Below are 15471 nucleotides of genomic sequence, written 5' to 3' on the forward strand. Positions count from 1 at the left end.
AATGTGAGAGCTCCGAGGGGGAAGAGGGAATGGAGCTGGCAGAGAGAGAGACAGAGGTGGAGCCTGGGCCATATGTCAGCCCTCAGATGGAGAGTCAACAGCCCCCAGGTCTGGAGGTGGCTGATGAGGAAGAGGAGGAACAGCTGGGTCCAGTGCCTGATGCACAGATGAGCAGAAGGCAGAGGAGAGGAGAACAGTGGAAATCTATGAGCCGGTCCTTGGAATGGAAGAGCCACCGCTGCTAGCGAAGCCCCACCCTAGCTCTGGGGATAAAAGGCAGGGGGTGGAGTTGAATAGATGTGGCAGACAACTATTCATCTTCCGGCCGGCCGGACTAGTTACAGTGGTGGGTTGCTACCGGTTCGTCTCGAATCAGGCAAACTGGTAGTAGCAGCAGGAGGCTCCACCCATCCGCTTGGGCGTCTCTGCGTGTGCGCAGAAGTGTCGTACATGCACGCACCCACAAGTGAACCGATAACGGCCGAAATTGAAACCCACTGCTGACTTGTTAGCCTGCGTTGAGAGAGAAACTTTTTGCCGGGGCTGCTGGCGCTCCTAATAAAGGAATTATTGATTTTAACCACAGAGGGTTTGTCGTGTTTGGGAGCAGGATCAGTACATGACCGTTTGAAGTTCCAGCGGCATTGAAAAAAGAGACTTGTGATTGCTTTTCAAACTGTCAACCGTTGCAGCAGCCCCATGGTGATCAAAATTCAGCCGTTTAACAACCGACTCGTATTTATGAAGGTTGCAGTGTCCCCAAGGGTGATATATGATCACCTTTTGCAGCGTTCTGAAAAGCAAAGGCAACGGGGAAGCCAGGTTCACTGAACAATTGCAGTGATTCACTTAGCAACTGTGGCAAGAAATGTCATAAATCGGGGCAAAATTCGCTTAACAAATGTCTCGCTTAGCAACAGAAATTTGGGGCTCCGTTGCGGTCATAAATCAAGGACTACCTGTATATATTTATATTTTCCATTTTATTCTTTACTAACTTATAACTCACAATTCTCTGCTTCCACTTGGGCTTTCTTTAAGGTTACCGTATTTTTCGGACTATAAGACGCACCTAAATTTAGAAGACGAACAAAAGTTTTTTGCCTCCACGCACCCCATTTTGGGGTCTTTTTGGGGGGGCTTTTTTTCTGCCCTTTTCCAGCCTTTTTTGGCCCGATTTTGGGGCTTTTATGGCCTGTTTTTGGGGCTTTTTTTCTGAAAAAAAACGGGCCAGGAAAAGGCCAGAAAAAAGGGTGTGCGGAGGCCAAAAACCGGCCAGTGGGCGGGCAGGGCCTCAGCAATATTCGGTCTATAAGACGCACAAACATTTTCACCCCCTTTTGGGAGACAAAAAAGTGCATCTGACAGTCCAAAAAAGACGGTGCTTGTTCCATTTCCCATCCAATATTACTCAGTTTTGGAAATGGAGAGCTTGAACTGTCTAGTTGGACCAATGGCTAATCTAGCAATATTAGATAATACGTTCCTGATAAGATCATTTCGTTCTGTTCATAGTAGCGGGACGTCTCCATGGCTTCCCGGAGAATTTTTTTTTTTCACGGGGCAAAGTCCACAGTGGGCAAACGCGGCCTCTGTCACTCGAGCGAGCGCGAGAGAGAAAAGCCTCAAAGGAGGATTAATAATGGGACACTTTCCTGGTGTATATAATTACTCCTCCATAAACTTAGCCAGCGTGGCTGATAATTGTCCAGCTTTCTGCATTGGATTAGGGCCCAAAGCCGCAGACTCGGTTCAGTGGTGGGACTCAGCCGGTTCGGGAGAATCGGTTGCTAAATTATTTGAATCCCACCACATTCTTTCAGTTCCAAGAAAGAAGATTTCAACAAAACGTTAGGAAAGGTTTTTAAATTGTGGTTTTTAAGTAGAAGAAGTCGCTTTAGCAGAGGGGGGGTTGCTTTGCCTTCATGAAATCCTGGCAAGATATTCTGATCATGAGTCATGGAGCATCTCGTTCTCCCCATCAAGTTAGGCTTTATGGCTTTAGAAATATTTCTATTTTTTGAATCCTTTGTTAAGGAAACTGTCCAGTCCTCCAAAGCAATTTGGAGCCAGTTTGGTCTAGTGGTTGAGGCACCCATCTAGAAACCAGGAGATTGTGAGTTCTAGTCCTTCCTGAGACATGAAAATGGCTGGGTGACTGTCAGCCAATGACCAGGAGATCTAGTCCCACTTTAGGCATGAATGTTTGGGCCAATCACCAGGAGGCCGAGTTCTAATTCCGCCTTAGGCATGAGAGCAAGCTGGGTGACCGGGCCAATGACCAGGAGACAGTGAATTCTAGTCCTGCCTGAGGCATGAAAATGGCTGAATGACTTTGGGCCAATGACTAGATCTGCTTTAGGCATGAATGTTTGGGCCGATCACCAAGAGACTGTGAGTTATAATTCCACTTTAGGCATGAGAGCCAGCTGGGTGACTGTAGGCCAATGACCAGGAGACGGTGAGTTCTAGTCCTGCCTGAGGCATGAAAATGGCTGAATGACTTTGGGCCAATGACTAGGAGACAGTGAGTTCTAGATCTGCTTTAGGCATGAATGTTTGGGCCAATTACCAAGAGACTGTGTGCTGTAATTCCACCTTAGGCATGAGAGCCAGCTGGGTGACTGTAGGCCAATGACCAACAGACGGTGAGTTCTAGTCCTGCTTTAGGTATGAAAATTTGGGCCAATCACCAAAAGAATGTGAAAGCCAATTGTGGGACTTTGAGTCTTGTCTGTCCCTCTCTCTCTCTCAGTCCAGCCCATCTCACAGGGTTGTTGTTGTGGGAAAATGAGAGAAGGAAAGGAGTATTATGTATGCTCATCACCTTGAGTTTGTTTTTATATATAAAAATAATAAAGGTGGAATATAAATAAATAAATAAGGAGTATTTCACGAGAGGCACAAGAAAGATGGCCTAATTATTTGCAACGAGCGGTGATTTTTCTTTCAAGGGCAATCACGTAGGACTCCAACAAGCTTCCGCATTCGGGTGTTCAGAAAGATGGAAATGGCGTGTGCGATTCATTAATGTTTTTTGGGGGGGGCTACCAGAAATAGGATGCAATATCTGGGATGACCACCAGGTGGCAAAAGGATTTATTGTACGAGCTCAGATGCGGTAGCTCAATGTTTTCAATAAATGGACGATGGAGGACATATTTAAAGGCCTTCCTCCCATTACGTTAACAATTTCCAAATAATAATATCAAAAGATAATTCCCTTTCTTCCTTTTGCAATGGACAGTGTCTTTTACTTGAATCCAGTGCATTGTTTCTCAACCCTGGCCATTTGAAGATGGGCGGACTTCAATTCCCAGAATTCCCCAGCCAGCCATAGAATAGAAAATAGAAAATAAAATAGAAAATTAGAATAGAATAGAAAATAGAAAATAGAAAATAGAAAATAGAAAAGAATAGAATAGAAAAGAATAGAATAGAATAGAATAGAATAGAATAGAATAGAATAGAATAGAATAGAATAGAATAGAATAGAATAGAATAGAATAACAGAGTTGGAAGGGACCTTGGAGGTCATCTAGTCCAACCCCCTGCTTAGGCAGGAAACCCTACACCACTTCAGACAAATGGTTATCCAACATCTTCTTCAAAACTTCCAGTGTTGGAGCATTCACAACTTCTGGAGGCAAAGTCGTTCCACTGATTAGTGCCCATCATCCTTGCATTCCAAAAGGAGGGAACGCATTGCACCCCCCACCCCTCCTCTGTCCTTTCGCTCTGCAGTCCTCCCTGTGCTTCTTCGCTCTTTCCATTTCACACAGTTTCCATTTATAGAGCAGTTTCATCTCTGGCCGTGACTCAGAGTTGGAGATCATGTGAGCAGCTCTTCAACCCTCAGGAAGATTTGCAAGGCCTCTCCAAGACCTGCCTAATCCAGGCAGGAGGACATCATCATCATCATCATCACCATGGCAGCCTGCGTCTTGTTCTCCATCCTTCCGTTCCCTTATGACCTTCTCCGTCTCCTCTTCTCCCTCCCACCCTGGATGGAAAAAAAAACAACCCCACCCTAATCCAATGACATGAACCGCATTAAGCAGTATCTTAATGCAGCAGACTGCTAAGCCAAGAAGGATGGCGGGATAATAGCTTTCAAGGGGGAACTGAGGTAAAATCTCGAAAAAGATCCCAGAGTCGAAATGCTATAAGGCTGACGATGCTAATTCCCTCTAACCTTTTCCTCCTTGGATGCTTGTTTGCCTTTGCCTCCCCCCCCCCCTTATAGACAGCTCTAAACTAGATGGGGTTGTCTTCAGCAAAATCAATTTTGGGTCGACTTATTTTCCAAAGCACCTGAAGGCAGGACAAGAAGCAATGGGTGGAAACTAATCAAGGAGAGAAGCAACCTGGCATTAAGGAGACACTTCTTAACAGCGAGAACAATTAACCTATGGAACAGCCGGCCACCAGAAGTTGTGGGTGCTTCATTACTGGAGGTTTTTAAGAAAAGGCCGGACAGCCACCTGTCTGAAATGGTACGGGTTCTCCTGCTTGAGCTGAGGGTTGGACTAGAAGACCTCGAAGGTCCCTTCCAGCTTTTTTTTTATTACTAAAATGTCACCCCCAAGGCCATTTCACCCTCTTTGGCTGCGGTTCAGAGGCACGTAGGAGTCTTGAACAAACACAATTTTCCAACTCCAGCTTCACTTTCAGCAGAGTCAGGACCTGCAAGCCACTTAAGGAGTGGCTGGCTCCGGGTTTTATTTATTGTATTGATTTTTTTAAAATGTATTTATTTAGAGGATTTATATGGCCGTCCATTCTCTTTCAGTGTCTCTGGCTGGCTTTATTATAATCACAGTACTTGCATCCTGTTTTTCATTGCATGGAAAGTCTTTGGAGAGCCGTGTTCAAATCCTTCGGCCTAGAGATCACGGTTGTCTTCAAATGGAACATTTCCCCTCCCCCCCCCCACCCCGTTCCTTCTTCCAGAGATTTGGAAGTTCTCTTCCAGATCTTTGCTTTGATCTAGCGCAACCCATAATTTTATGGCCTCAGTGCATCCCCTTTTTCTGCATTACAGATAGATGGCGTCGGGGTGGGACTCACTTACCTTCCCTACCGGTTCGCTCGGCATTCCGCGCATGCTCTTTTCTCTCTCTCGTGTCTACCGCGCATGTGCACAGCCTCCAAAATGTGGTTAAATAGGACGGCATTACATCCGGGTGGATGGGCAGGGCCTACTGCAGTCGCCGCTACCAGTTCGCGCGAACCGGCTGAATCCCGCCACTGGATGGAATCTCCCCTACCTTTTCTTTCTTATTTCACAACGCATCCAACCCCACCCCCACCCCCGGCATATACAATGAGGCGTCCACATATCTCATATTAAATATTCCACTTCTTTAATTATTTGTTAAATCGGTTGGGTTGTTGTTGTTGTTGTTGTTGATTGGTTTCACACGACGACACGATCCCGAAAGGGGAAGGGGAGATGGGACAGAAAACAATGACCTGACATTTATGTCCCCGCTCCCCTCACCTCCCACCTTACAAAGAATATAAGGGTTGGTGTGATGAGTGGGGCAGGCCCAGAGCGATCAAGCCGCCTTCGACCCACCAGGAGTGAGCGATGCCTTCCCTCCCGCCCCCTCTTGCTTAGAGAGGGGCTCTATGGGGAAGGGGCTATGGCTGAAGTCGCAGGCTCAAATAACAGGAGCGCGTCTGACCGAGGGGAGGGGGCAAAATTAAGCATCGGTGGGGAGACAGCCCGAAACGTCACCCCCCTCTCTTGGGTGGGTTGCGGGCAACCACCCAAAGGCCGTCTGGTCTCCGATGGATGGGCAGACCCCTGGAGGGAAGGTGGCTTAAACGGCTGCCACGATGCTAGCAGAGCAAATGTACATGCAGGAGAAAGAGGTTTCACCCCCGTTTAGGTTTTGCATTTACACATCTACAGAGTCAGACTCCAGGGATTTAGGGCAGGGGGTCTCCAAAATCTGGCCACTTTAAGACTCATGGACTTCAGCTCCCAGAATTCCCCAGCCAGCATGTCTCCAATTCTGGGAATTGAAGTCCCCAGCTATGATTGGCTGGGGAATTCTGGGCGTTGAAGTCCACAATCTCTTAAAAGCGGCCATGTTGGGAGACTCCCTGGTTTAAGGGAAAGGGGAATGAAAAAAAAATCCCGCTGCTTTTTAGTCTAAAAATGAAAGAGTTTCAGAGGATGTCCGGGAAGCTTTGCTGGGCAGTGAAACGAATCCCGGCTAACCTCTGTCCTTTCTCATTTACACAAGCACAATCACACACAATCACCCGTACACAATCACCCACTTGCACACAGGGGAACGGAAATGGGGGAACACATATTGGCACGGCCGGGGTTGAGGGTGGGTGGGTGGGGATGGTGAGGAGAGCAGGAATTCAGCTCCCCCCAATCTAATCTCTTACTAGCGCTAACCGGGTCATCATCCTTCCCCCTGCCCCCCTGCCCCCCACCCCACCCCCAAACCTCCCACCCCACCCCCATCCCTGTTTGGTTTCTCATCTCCGAGGCAAGTTGTTTTTCGAAGTGGCTGGTCCCTGCGTTCAATCCCAGCTCCAGAAGGAAATTTTGAGTTGTTGGACGTTTTGCAGAGGTCAAGAAAGATTGACAAACACACAACACACCCCTCCCATGGGATGTTTCCCCCCCTCCCTCTCTCACACACACATACACGGACCCTCTTCCCGTAGACTGCCTCTAGAAACCGAAGCAGAATTTGGCAGAGAGCAGAAGTGGGTGAGAGGCGGGATGGAGGAGGGGAGGGTGTCCCTCCCTTAAATCCAGACTGGGACATGCATGCAGGACAGGACAAGTCAGGTGTTCCATTTGGGTGGGTGGGGGACTGGGGAAAAAGGAGTGGGGAAGGAAGATTTGTTTGGTTGTTCCTCTGTCCTGGCATGTGATCCTGGTGTTGTAATCTCTCATAGTCATGAGGGGGGGCAAGAGGGAGGATTAATTTGGGAGGGTCAAGATTCCCCCCCAGCAGGGGAGGCAACCAGCAATGGACACAGGAAGAGATTCAGTAGTAAGTCTCTTTCTCCACCCATCCTGCAAGGAAAAAAAGGAATATCCATGAGGCATTCGTGGCAGGATGGCCATTCGATGCCCACCCCCTCCCCGTGCCCTCTTTCAAATAGGATCCAGAGCCCTCCTGGCTGTCCTTATTTATAACCCCCCCCCACCCCGCCAGGTAAGATGATGAAGGTTATGAAAATAATGACAAGAAAAATGGCTGAAGAAATTGCTCTCGATTCTGTAGGGTGGATAAGAGGACCCCCAAACGTCTGCCCTCAAAACAGAGCTTTGCCTTTGGAAATGAAGTGAGGAAGAAAGGAAAGAAAGAAGGAGGAGGGAGAGGATTGAGAGCAAGGGAAGGGGAAGGGGGTAAAAAAGAAAAAGGAAAAAAGGAAAAGAAAGAAAAGAGAGGAAGGAAGGAAGGCAAAGAAAGACAAGAAAGAGAAAGGGAGAGAGGGGGAGGGAGGAAAAAAGGAAATCAAAAAGAGAGAGAGGGGGAGGAAGGAAGGAAAAGAAAGAAAAAAGAGAAAGGGAGGGAGGGAAGAGGGAGGGAAGGAGGAAAAAAGAAAAGAAAGGAAAGGAAAAAGAGAGCGAAAGGAAGGGAGGGAGGGAGGAAAAAGGAAAAGAAATAAAGTCAGAAAGGAAGGAAGGAAGGAAAAGAAAGAGAAAGGGAGGGAAGAGGGAGGGAGGAGGGAGGAAAAAGGAAATGAAAAGAGAGAAAGGAAGGAAGGAAGGAAAAGAAAGAAAAGGAAGAGAAAGGAAGGAGGGAGGGAGGGAAGAAAAAGGAAAAGAAATAAAAGAAAGAGAGAGAGGGAGGGAAGGAAGGAAGGAAGGAAGGAAGGAAGGAAGGAAGGAAGGAAGGAAGGAAGGAAGGAAGGAAAAAGGGGGAAGAGAAAGTAAAGGACTCAAAGTGCATAGAGGACAATAAGGGAGAGTCATATAGTTCCTGAATTCCTCAAAGTAAAAACGTACTCTGCTTAGGACTGTCTGCAAAATGACCAATAAATGCAAAAATCTTGAACTAAAAATAGAAAGCCTTATTTTAAAGCCCCGCGATTGACAGCTTCTGTTAGGTTGGCAAGGACCTTTCTGTAAACCTGGCAGCCCGTTCAGGCCCTCCCGGCCCCCAGCCGGCTCTCCCGGCCCCCTCTCACCTCCTGGGTTACGGCGCAATATGAGTTTGCGGATTTCATCGTACACAAAAATGAGGAAACTGTACGGAAAGGCGCAGAACCACCAGCTTGGCCTGTGGAGAGAACGCAGACATTCAGCCCAAGAGGGTGAGAGGCCACCCAGCCCTTTAGACCCCAACAAGTCTTTCCCTTTCCACTAATGTAGGTAATGCGGGTCCAGCTGGATGATCACTGAAGGGCCCTCTTTATTCACATTATTATAAAGAAAGGAATGTCCTTGTTCAGAGATTACACTGTCAGCTAAATTCCATTCTTGGCAACATATATCAGTGAGGGGCCTATCTGTCAAGGATGCAGACATCCATATGAAACAAAAAGTTACTTATTAATCCAAGGCCAGCCATGAATCTATGCTTCGGTGATTTACAAGAAGAATTATGATTGTTTGGCAAGAATAATATGAAACTTTGTAATTAGAAAAATGTCATTTAATGTAACGAATGTCTGCAATGATAAAACTGCTGAGTTAACAGAATCCTTTGTCTTAGAAGGGTATAAAACCATTGTAACTAAGTTCTGTCTTTGTTCACAGCTTCATGTAAAACTGGCTCTGAACCTATTGCGCAATATATTGTCTCTGACTAACCTAGAAAAGTTGTGTTGGTCTAATTAATCCACAACACCACCACCCCCCTAAATAAAATAAAATAAAAAGCTGGTACTCACTTCAAAGGATACATTCTGAGAGCCACATCCATACCGGGGCAGTAGGATAAGAAGGCAGCTAAGGCGGTTTCCTCAAAGAGGCCAAATATGAGGATCTTGTTTCTGAGAAGTGGGGAGGGAGAGATGGAATCGCCAATTACAATTGCTGCCGATTGCTGTTGATTGCTGCGGCAATCGACAATTCTTTTGTGTGTCTTTTTTTTTTGTGAGGTGCCTAATATCACAAGGTTGAGATGGACAGCTTTATCATCATCATTTTCATTTAATGACCCCTTTGCGGGGTGGAGTCTGGGCAACTGATTGGAGCAAGCAGAGTGTTTTTTACTGGCCGGATGCCTTTCCTGTCGCCAATACGGAGTTTTGCTCAGCAGATATATTCTCAGTGTGCCCAGAGAGAGACATATCTGCCTCTACCTAGGATTGAACGCACAGCCTCCCAATTGTGAGGCAAGAGCGCCACCTCTAGGCCACCATGCAACTCCATTATAAATTCAATATATAAACAACACATTCCTGAAAGCAGAACTGGCTGTAGCCTGCTACTGCATCCCGTTTTTTTGCTGGCAAAAAATAAAACATTTTAAAATAAGTTCAAATTTTCTGCTTAATTTTTTTTTTTTTAAAGTTTCTGGGCATCAAGCTATGTTTTCACTGACTAGACCCCACCGCCCTTAAGATTTGGGGACGACTTCGCTTCTTGGTGGCTTTGCGGAATTTCTTTGGCCAACGGGAAACCCGGCAGCCACCGTACCTCATGCCTTGCTGGAAGACGGAATTCCTTCTGGTTTTGCAAATAATCAAGTCGGCCCACTGCACCACCACAATGCTGACGAAGAAGGCGGTATGGCAGGTGAATTCCACTACTTTGCGTTGCTCGTAAGTCTAGGAGGAAAACAGCAGGGAATCAAACATCTGTACTCTCTTCCAGAATTGTCTTCCTTTCTTCAGGGCTGCTGTGGGTTCGTAGGGGTTCGGGAGAACCTCTAGCTAAGATTCTGTGCAGTTTGGAGAACCCCCCAGATCCCACTCCTGGCTGGCCCAGCCCACTCCGCCCCCTCCCCTCCCAGGAGCCCCCAGGCGGCCCGTTTTGGATGCAGATAAGTGCAGGATGTGCGTGGAGGCTCAGGGAGGGCGAAAAACAGGCCTACTGGAAATTCAGGAAAGCCAGAAATGGGCCAGTTTCTGGCCTCCAGAGGGCCTCTGGAGCCTGGGGAGGCCGTTTTCGCCCTCCCGGAGGCTCGAGAGAAATCTCCGGAGTCCATGGGAAGGCAAAAATGCCCTCCCCACACCGTGGTGCAGGAGGCCGACTAGGCCACGCCCACTGTGGCCACGCCCACCCAGCCACCGGGCAGAGAACCCCTTGCTAAAATGTTTGAAGCCCACCTTTGCCTTTCTTGCATAACAACCTGCTCTCTCAGTTCAAGATTAGACACTTGGTGGGGTGCAAAGGGGGAAGATGGAAGTTCCTGCTTTCTTCCTCACTCCCCACAGTGTGCAACAATTGTGCTGTTACTTCAGCAAAGACTCAGTGGTAGTACAGTGGTCTAAAGCACCCTGTTATTAAGACCAGCTGCCTGCAATTACTGCAGGTTCGAATCTCGCCAGGCTCAAGTTTGACTCAGCCTTCCATCCTTTCTAAGGTAGGTAAAATGAGGACCCGGTTTGTGGGGGCAATAAGCTGACTTTGTATAAAATAGAACACCGCTTAGGGGGGGCCAAAAGCCCTACTAAGCAGGTATATACAAAAGTATGAAGGCTATTGCTTAAAAGCATTGTAAACCGCCCTGAGTCTCCGGAGAAGGGTGGCATATAAATCAAACTAATAAATAAATTGCCGTGTTGGCACATTGCAATAAATAAGTGGGTTTTGGGTTGCAGTTTGGGCACTCGGTCTCTAGAAGATTCGCCATCACTGGACTAGGGGGGTGACATGATAGCAATGTTCCAATATCTCAGGGGCTGCCACAAAGAAGAGGGAGTCAAGCTATCCTCCAAAGCACCTGAGGGCAGGACAAGAAGCAATGAGTGGAAACTAATCAACCTAGAACTAAGGAGAAATTTCCTGACAGTGAGAACAATTAATCAGTGGAACAACTTGCCTCCAGAAATTGTGAATGCTCCAACACTGGAGGTTTTTAAGAAGAGATTAAACAACCATTTATCTGAAATGGGATAGGGTCTCCTGCTTGACCAGGGGGTTGGACTAGAAGACCTCCAAGGTCCCTTCTAACTTTGTTCTCTATGCATTTCAGAATGTGATTCGTCGGTTGGGCTTTTATTGTAATTGATGACAATGCCCATTAATTCAGGCCTTCTCTATGGCTTACGCCATCCTGATTTAAATAAGATGCGCTTTGTTCTTGCGTGCTCTTCACATCTCTTGTGACGTGATGTGTCAAAGAGGGCCCTTCCTGGCCCATCACGGGGTTTGTTCTGCATCTGGGCAGCACGGTTGCCAAGTTCGGCTCTTCCGCAGCTTCCTTCTCTTTTAGCGCTTGCCAAATACAGCATCTCTAACTTCCCCCCCGCAGCTTAGGGCCTCGGGGGTGTCTAAATTCAGCTCTGAAATTCGATCGCCCTTCCAATGGCCAACACCCAGCAAAGGATGGAGACCAAAAAAGACACAGCTTGAGTGGAAGCTATTAAAATGGAAAGCCTGCATAACTCAAGGCATCTTTGGCTGCGGAGAGGAACATCAACATTTAACTCTCATTCTCGCTGCATACAGGTAACAACAGAGTTACTTGCATTGTGGTTTAAGGTCACATCCTGGGTACCTCCCTGTTTCTTTACTTAGGGTAACAGAATGAAAGTGGCTTGTCCCTGTCTTTTTGGGGGGGATGGTTTTTGACTTTACTCCAGCTTATCCCCAGCCATATTTTTCCCTGTGCCTTCCAGATTTTATACTTATCCTAATTTCCCAAATCTCTATTAAATAGTTCTTTTTTTTTTTGTTTATTCTCAATTCATGGAAATGGAAATAAAGGTGGAAGAAAATTTTTTTTGCCAACCATTCATAGAGCAGTAGTTAAACTCCAAATAGAAGTTTAAATGCAGTTCTGTTTGGTGGGCCCATCATTTGACTAGATTATACAGTATTCCCTCTATTATTTTTAAAATTAGAATCTACCATTGGCAGAAAATTAAAGCATCTCTCCCTCTCTCTCTCTCTCTCTCTCTCCTCCCCCCTCTCTCGTGCAATATTCATTCTCTGCAAAAGGCAGTGACACAATACAGTCTTGAAAACAATGTCCTCAAAAGATACCAATTCTACACCCGTTGCAACATCGCTACCATAAAATATATTTCTGTGGGGCCAGCTAGAATCGTAAACATCCATGATCCATTACCAGAAATGAAATGAAGCACCATTGTGTAAAGAGTGATCAGATTAATATTTGATATATCAAAGCAGAAACTCTTGGAGAAAGAACATCTAAAAAAAAAAAACATCTAGCACCATGTTCTATGTTGCTGTTGTTAGTTTTGAAATCATGTCTGACCCATCGTGACATGGGTCAACGTTTCTCCAGGCCTTCCTGTCCTCTACCATCCTCTGGAGTCCATTTAAGTTCACGCCGACTGCTTCGGTGACTCCATCCAGCCACCTCGTTCTCTGTCGTCCCCTTCTTCTTTTGCCCTCAATCGTTCCCAGCATGAGGCTCTTCTCCAGTGAGTCCTTCCTTCTCATTAGATGGCCAAAGTATTTGAGTTTCATCTTCAGGATCTGGCCTTCTAAAGAGCAGTCAGGGTTGATCTCCTCTAGGACTGACCGATTTGATCGCCTTGCAGTCCAAGGGACTCGCAGGAGTCTTCTCCAGCACCAGAGTTCAAAGGCCTCCATTCTTTGGTGCTTAGCTTATGGTCCAACTCAACTTATGGTCCAACTTTCACAGCCATACATTGCAACTGGGAAAACCATAATGTGTTCTATAGACTTGTCCAAACAAACTGCTACTTAACAGGGATTGGATCTCAGCCATCCTTTCTGTAAGTGATCCAGATGCCTTACGTGGTTCTACCGCAGTGTTTCTCAAGCTTGGAAGCTTGAAGATGGGTGGACTTCAACTCCCAGAATCCCCCAGCCAGCGCTGCTGGCTGAGGGATTCTGGGAGTTGAAGTCCACCCATCTTCAAGCTACCAAGCTTGAGAAACACTGTTCTACCGCTTTCCTCTACTTACCCACTGCTGCCCATATGAATCCTCCAAGTCGTTGACTGACCGGTCGTCCCAATTAAGACGGATGCCAACCAGAACAGAAGGCAGGAACCCGTTCTCAGCCAAGATCACAAAATAGGAGAAGAATCCTCCCAGAGCCTGAATCATTCCTGCAAAGGAATTTTGAGAGTTGAGGAAATCCTTTCTTGACATCAACAGCTTTAAGACGTGTGGACTTCTTAGAACTCCTTAGAATCCCTCAGCCAGCCGTCCTTAAAGGTTTATTGTACTCTAATAAGTAAAGACTCGAAGTTTCTGTGCTCAGTATTATTATTGTCACTAAAATATTGTTATTACTACTGTATTCCTGTTTTAATTAAGCTATGCGCTCAATGCTACGGTTGTTTTGACCGATGAGACTTTTATATTTTACAAACATGTAGATTTATATCAATCACTGAGGAGAAAGGTTTGGTTTGGGGGCTTATAAAGAGCCACGGTGGCACAGTGGTGAGAGTGCAGTACTGCAGGCTACTTCTGCTGACTGCCGGCAGACTGCAATTTGACAGTTCGAATCTCACCAGGCTCAAGGTTGACTCAGCCTTCCATTCTTCCGAGGTGGGTCAAATGAGGACCCAGATTGTTTGGGGGCAAATAGGCTGACTCTGTAAACCGCTTAGAGAGGGTTGTAAAAGCACTGTGAAGCAGTATATAAGTCTTAAGTGCTATTGCTATTATAATGGCAGTGGAGAAAACTTTATAAACCATAAAGGTAAGAATAACATGGGGGGGGCAGAACTGGTTCGGTGACATCATATCATCACCGCTACTGGCTCAGCGGACCCGGGCGGACCCGGGAGGAACCCACCACTGATCTAGTTGCCTACACATGACTCACCAATCTGTCCGTAGGCCATACTGATGAGTCGTTCATTCACCAGCTTGTCAGTCCTGGGGTTTCGGGGCTGACGCTTCATGATGTCGCTCTCAGCAGCTTCGTAAGCCAAGGAGATGGCAGGCACCTGGTGGGAAAACCAAGAATGGAGATTGCTCGATCACAGGTTTCGTCTTACACTTGAAGGTTTAGCTCTTCTCATCCCAGCCACTGGAGGAAAGACCAGGCCAAGGACCAGAATGAAAAATCAGGCTCCTTTGGGCCATTTCCCTCCAAATTCTGTGTCTTCTTTTGCCGTCCTTTTCTTTTCTCTCTTTCTTTTTTGACTCATGTATTCATCCTTTTCAAAGTCATGCCAGGGTCAACTTCTGCAGGAAACAGGAGCCTCTGTTTCCTGCTCAGATTGTAAATATTAAGTCAAACTCACAGCTTAAGCCAGGGGTCTCCAACCTTGGCAACTTTAAGCCTGGAGGACTTCAACTCCCAGAATTCTTTGCTGGCTGGGGAATTCTGGGAGTTGATGTCCTCCAGGCTTAAAGTTGCCAAGGTTGGAGACCCTTGGCTTAAGCTGCCTATTAGATGTATCTGCCTTAGTTTTTCCAAAGAAAACAAGAGAATTTTGGTTGTAAGAATTATACTTCCCAAGGTCCTTGAGTAGGGGTCTCCAAGCCTGGCAAATTTAAGACTTGTGGACTTCTTAAAGGCCAAAGAATTCTGGGACTTGGAAGTCCACAAGTCTCAAAGTTACCAGGTTTGGGGACCCACCCGTGTCCTTGAGGAATGGAAGTCTCAATGAGTGTGAGAAGGTGGGCGAGAAGATTCCTTGCATGAAATTCAGTTGTGGGAGAGAAAGTCATTAAACTAGCCTACTCCAAGTTTCCTTTGTGCTATTATGATCATATTATTTATGCATATTCCACCTTTATTATTTTTTATAAATGATTCAAGGTGGTGACTATACCTAATACTTCTTTCTCCTCCTATTTTCCCTATAACAACCACCCTATGGAGATGGACTGGCCTGAGAGAGAGAGGAATTAGACTAAAGTCACTCAGCTTTTGTGCCTAAAGTGGGACTCGAACTCACCATCTCCTGATGACTGCCCCTATGTCCCTAAAATGGGACTAGAACTCCCAGTATCCTGTTCACTGACCCAAAATAATCCAATTGGCTTTTATGTCTAAAGGGAGACTCGAACTCACCATTTCCTGATGATTGCCCCAAAGTCACCCACTGGCTTTCATGCCTAAGATGGGACTAGAACTCACAGTCTCCCAGTTTCTAGCCCGCCTTCTTAACCATTAGACCAAACTGGCTCTTATTTGCACTGGCTTCATTTGCATGAAGAAGCACACAGTTTCTGTTCCTTGATACCTTCAACCAAAACTGGTCGAGGCCAAGATCTGTTGTCCCTTGTAATGAAGGACCAAGTTCAGGTTTCGAATCCTGGCCCAGAAGGAATCTATGGAGGGCCCCCTTCCACCTGTGAGAAGGCTTGTGAAGAGGAGGCAAAGGATGAAACACTTGGATGTTGGAT

The 15471-nt window shown here is 46.5% G+C and overlaps 1 protein-coding gene across 1 annotated transcript in view; it reads right to left on the reverse strand.

The window, feature by feature from the left end:
* Positions 1-6500: 6500 nt before the first annotated feature.
* ATP1A3 (ATPase Na+/K+ transporting subunit alpha 3) overlaps positions 6501-15471 on the reverse strand; it is a 39218-nt gene continuing 30247 nt past the window's right edge. The window contains exons 18-23 of the mRNA XM_070949722.1: positions 13937-14060; positions 13063-13208; positions 9632-9762; positions 8881-8982; positions 8176-8267; positions 6501-7054 (exon numbers count right to left, since the gene is read on the reverse strand). Coding sequence (XP_070805823.1) covers positions 7026-7054; positions 8176-8267; positions 8881-8982; positions 9632-9762; positions 13063-13208; positions 13937-14060 — 624 coding nt within the window. The 3' untranslated portion in view covers positions 6501-7025. The remainder of the gene's footprint in view (positions 7055-8175; positions 8268-8880; positions 8983-9631; positions 9763-13062; positions 13209-13936; positions 14061-15471) is intronic.

Source organism: Pituophis catenifer, unplaced genomic scaffold, assembly GCF_029215685.1.
Source record: "Pituophis catenifer annectens isolate HBS135680 unplaced genomic scaffold, rPitCat1.0.hap2 SCAF_9, whole genome shotgun sequence".
Lineage (NCBI taxonomy): Eukaryota > Metazoa > Chordata > Lepidosauria > Squamata > Colubridae > Pituophis > Pituophis catenifer.